This window comes from Erigeron canadensis, chromosome 7 (genome assembly GCF_010389155.1).
Source record: "Erigeron canadensis isolate Cc75 chromosome 7, C_canadensis_v1, whole genome shotgun sequence".
NCBI classification, from domain to species: Eukaryota; Viridiplantae; Streptophyta; class Magnoliopsida; order Asterales; family Asteraceae; genus Erigeron; species Erigeron canadensis.
The window spans coordinates 21,516,023-21,520,907 of record NC_057767.1 but is presented as its reverse complement, the minus strand read 5'-3'; the positions used below and the strand labels follow the sequence as shown (position 1 = coordinate 21,520,907).

The 4,885-nt window shown below is 41.0% G+C and overlaps 1 protein-coding gene across 1 annotated transcript; it reads right to left on the bottom strand.

Annotated features, from left to right (window-relative positions):
* Window positions 1-396: 396 nt before the first annotated feature.
* On the bottom strand, window positions 397-4,019 carry LOC122609083. The gene is made up of 5 exons (XM_043782144.1): window positions 2,167-4,019; window positions 1,396-2,079; window positions 1,182-1,330; window positions 943-1,076; window positions 397-696 (listed from the first exon to the last, which is right to left on the bottom strand). Exons 1-5 carry the CDS (start codon window positions 4,017-4,019, stop codon window positions 397-399), a joined length of 3,120 nt encoding a protein of 1,039 aa, XP_043638079.1.
* Window positions 4,020-4,885: the final 866 nt, after the last annotated feature.

The window sequence follows — 4,885 nt, the reverse complement described above, 5'->3', positions numbered from 1 at the left end:
AAAATTTCTTTGGCGTTTTACATCTTATAAGATAATCACATCTAAGGGTATATCTTGGGATTTTGGGAATTATTTAGCTAGCATTTTTCATTTCCCATGCTCGACTCTATGTTCGAGACTTTGTTTTCAACTTGTGAAAGCAAATTGCAAAAAATTTATAATTTTTCTTAAAAGTTATTTGTTTCAAACAATGTAAATAACATAAATATACAAGAATATATGGGATACTTAGATCGGACCATAAATGAAGATCATTTTCATTGTTAAACCAAGTTAATACAAGGTAGAAGGATTTCTTTGATTGAAACATAAAAGACATTATTCATTGATAGAAGTACAAACTAATGGGATCTATAGATCAAACCATAAAATTGAATTTTCATTGAGTCACTCTGTTTAAACATAACACTTTTTCAGATTTGCCCCATTCCATGTGTCCCCCGGCTTGAAAAACACATGGTGGACTCTCTTGTTGTAATACTTGGCCATTTTTTGTTTGTTGTCAGCTAACTTGATGTGAAAGACTTCTCTCCTCTCTTCAATGAGATTCAAGTTCTCTCTCAAAGCTTCTTCATTTTGGGCTGGATTAAAGTTTACAATGCGATGACTTGGAATGCTTAGTTCTGGTGGGATGACTGCCTCGGTTCCATAGACAAGACTAAATGGCGTTTCCATAGTGCTTCCTCTTGGGGTAGTCTGGTGGGCCCATAGTACTCATGAAAGCTCATCCACCCACCCAGATCTATATTTGCCAAGCCTTGCTTTGATACCTCCCAGTATTGCCTTGTTTATCACTTCCACTTGTCCATTGGCTTGAGGGTGGGCAACTAAGGTAAACACTTGTCTAATGTCCATATCTTCACATTATGTCTTGAATGGGTTCTCAGCAAATTGTTTTCCATTGTCGCTTACTCAGATATGTGGTACTCCAAATCGACATACTATGTATTCCCAAACGAAGTTGATCACCCTTTGGCCCGTGATTGTAGCAAGTGGTTTAGCTTCGACCCATTTAGAAAAGTAGTCGACAACCACTATTAAGAACTTTACATTTCCAACTCCAACCGGGAATGGGCCTACAATGTCAATCCCCCACTTATAAAATGGCCAAGCAGTGTTTACTAGAATGAGATCTTACTTTGGCATTCTTGATATTGGAGCATGTATTTGGCAGGATTCACACTTTTCTATCTCTTCCTTGGCATCCTTGTTCATTGAAGGCCAGTAGTAACCAAGCCTCATTATCTTTGTGGCCACCGATCTTGGTCCAGCATGAATTCCGCATGTACCCGATGAATTTCTTGAATTAGAGTTTGAGCTTGGGAGGGGCCTACACATCGGAGATGCGGACCTAGAAAAGACTTTCTGAATAGTTTATCTTCAATAAGGACGTACATTGGTGCCTTCATTCTCACCTTCTGAGCTTCATGGTTGTCCTCTGGAAGTGTTTCATTCTTGATGAAATTGTAAATTGGGGTCATCCAACAGTCTTCTTCCTCTTCAACTTGAGATACTTCGTTACCTTTTGTTATAAACTTTTCTTGTAGGACTTCAACCAAGACTTCTTTGGTGAGGTGAGCAAAGGTTAATGAAGCTAGCTTGCTCAGAGCATCCGCCTTCTTATTCTGATTCCTTCTAACTTGCTCTATATGAAAAGACTCAAGTTCTCCAATAAGCTTCTTTGTTTCTTCTAAGTAAAGTTGCATGGATGCTTGGTAAGCTTCAAATGTGCCATTGATCTGGTTTGCCACTAGTTGAGAATCTACAAATACTTGTATTTTCTTTACTCCCATTTGTTTTGCCATTCTGAGGCCAGCAAGGAGTGCTTCATACTCTGCCTCATTGTTGGATGTTGGGAAGTTGAATCTTAATGCATAAGTGTATTCTCTTTCCTTGGGATCAATTAAGATAAGACCTGCTCTAGATCCTTCCTGATTAGATGCTCCATCTGTGATGAGGGTCCACTTTGGGCTTTCCTCTTCCTGGGTTGCCTGGACCTCTTGTACTTCTTTTCCTGTGACATCGGAAGAGTCAGTTTCCGCCAAGAAATCAGCCAAGATTTGGCCCTTGATGGACGTTCTTGGATGGAAGATAATTTCATGTTCACCCAGTTCTATAGCCTACTTAGCTAATCGTCCAGATACTTCAGGTTCGGCAAGCACTTGCCTTATTGGCTTGTCAGTCAGAACCCGAATAGGGTGACCTTGGAAGTATCGCCTTAGGCGTCTGGCCGCGTGGACCAAGGCAAGAGCTAATTTTTCCAAACATGGATAATTTATTTCTGGGCCTTTTAAGGCTCTACTTACGAAATATATTGGCATTTGGCCATTGTTTCTTTCTGCAAGTAATACTGCACTAACACATTCTTTAGAAGCAGCAAGATATAGAGTAAGTGTTTCACCTGCGATCGGAGCCGTGAGAGTTGGGAGATCAGCAAGGAACTTCTTCATATCTTTGAATGCCTCTTTTGCTTCGGCCGACCACGAGAAGTCTTGCTTCCTTAAGCATCCCTTTAATGTTCTAAAGAAAGGTAAAGATCTTTCAACAGACTTTGACAGAAATCTCGCTAGGGCAGCCAACTTCCCATTAAGACTTTGAACTTGCTTCTTGGTTCGAGGGGATGCCATGTCTATTACTGCTTGAATTTTCTTAGGGTTTGCCTTGATTCCTTTAGGAGTTACAATGTGTCCAAGAAACTTTCCTTCTTCCATTCCAAAGCTACACTTTGACGGATTTAATTTCATATTGATGCTTCTTAGGGTGTCAAAGGTTTCTTGTACATCTGCCAACATTATTTCCTCAGCCTGACTCTTTATCACAATGTCATCCACATAGGCTTCCACATTCCTTCCAATTTTATCTTTGAATGCCTTGTCTATCAAACGTTGATAAGTAGCCCCGGCATTCTTTGGGCCAAAAGGCATTTTCTCAAAACAATAAATTCCTTGGACTGTATGGAAGGCTGTCTTGTCTTCATCTGTCTTCTTCATAGAAATTTGATGGTACCCTTTATAAGCATCCAGGAAACATTTTAATTTAAACCCATCAAGAGATTCCACCTTCCAGTCAATATCTGGGAGAGGGTAGTTATCTTTCGGGCAAGCTTTGTTGATGTCTTTGAAATCTACACAAAGTCTCCAAGAACCATCTGGCTTTTTTACCATGACTGGGTTGCCTACCCAGGTTTGATATTTAACTTCTCTAAGAATTCCAGCTTCCACCATTTCGTTGACTTGCTCACATGCAGCTTTGCTTCTATCTTGAGACATTCCCCTCTTCTTTTGTCTTATTGGTGAAATGTTGGGATTGGCATTTAATGCATGCTCAGCTAACTCCCTTGGGACTCCTGTCATATCAGATGTCTGCCATGCAAAGACGTCCAAATTATTTTTTAACAAGTGAACCAACTCTTCCTTGATTCTTCTTGGAAGTTGTGACCCGATGATTACAGGTTGTTCTGGAAATTTCTTGTTGATTATCACCTTTTCTTCGGGACCATCTTGCATTTGAATTTCTTGTAATTTTTCAACCTTTCTTGGTAGAACTTTTTCAACTTGCCTGCACTCTTCTGGCCAAGTCATTCGTCCTCGAATTATAGCTATTCCAGCTGGAGTTGGGAAATTCACCATTCCATGAACTGTTGATGGAATTGCCCCAAACTTTTGCATGGAAGGTCTGCCTAGTATGACATTATAATCAGAGGGGGCTCTTATTATCATGAACTCAATGAGTTCAATCCGGTGAAACGGGTATTCTCCCATTATAACCTCCATTGAAACTTCTCCTACCGGCCTGTTAAACTCCCCCATGAAACTGATAAGCTGAGTCCTTGATGGACGCTTAAGATCTCGAACTCTTTGATGTAACTTTTGAAAACAATGGTCATATATTATGTCGGAGGAACTTCCATTATCTAAATATACCTTTCCAACCTCAAAGTTTGCCACCCTGGCTTGTATTACCACTGGGTCAGAAGAGACTGCCCTACAGGAGGGAATGAGATTGAGACCATTATCCATGGTTCAAGGACCTCTGCCTTTCTTTTTTCATACTTGGCTTTTCCTCTTATCATGTATACATGGCCATCAAGGGGTGGAGGTCGATCATTCCTCCCATCTTGCTTCTGCCAAGTGTAAGTCTTCTTAGCCTGGGTGGCTCTTTTACCTTACTTTGCACCAGGGATTAAGTGTTCCAACTTTCCCTCATCTAATGCTCTCCTTATTTCAATCTTAAGCTCTCTACCGGCATTTGTTTCATGACCATGGTCTTCATGGAATTCACAGTACTTGGACATATCTTTCTTTCCAGACCTATGCATCATTGGCCGAGGAGGTTTGAAGTTTTCTCCAACTCTTTCTGTCTTAAGGATCTCCCTTGGAGATTTTATCAAGTTAACTATTCTGTCATAAGGGCCACCTCTCTTCTCCCTTCTGTCGTCCCTCCTATCATCTCTCCTTTCTTCTCTCCTTTTAGTGTCCCTATGATCAAACCTTCTATCATTTCTTCTAACATCATATCTTCCACCTCCAGAGCCTCCGACCCCCAGACTTCCCCCAGGTCTATCCCTTCCAACTGTCCCTTTCACAAGAAGGGCAGTTTCCCTGGATCGGATGAAATCGAAAGCTCTTTCTGTAGCCTCTCCAAACGTCAATGGAATTCTTTTACTTAGGTCGTCTTGAAGATCGCCAGGGAGTAATGCTAAGGTAAAACCTGACACCTGCTAGCTCTCGGGGAGACTAGGTATCTTCTGACATTCCTTAGTGTATCTTGCAATGAAGTCCCTCAGCGATTCACCACCCTTTTGCCTGATCAAGTGAGCTTCCAAGTGGCTTCTTTGACGCTTCTTTTGCTGAGCAAACTGAGCTATGAACTATTTCTTCAAATC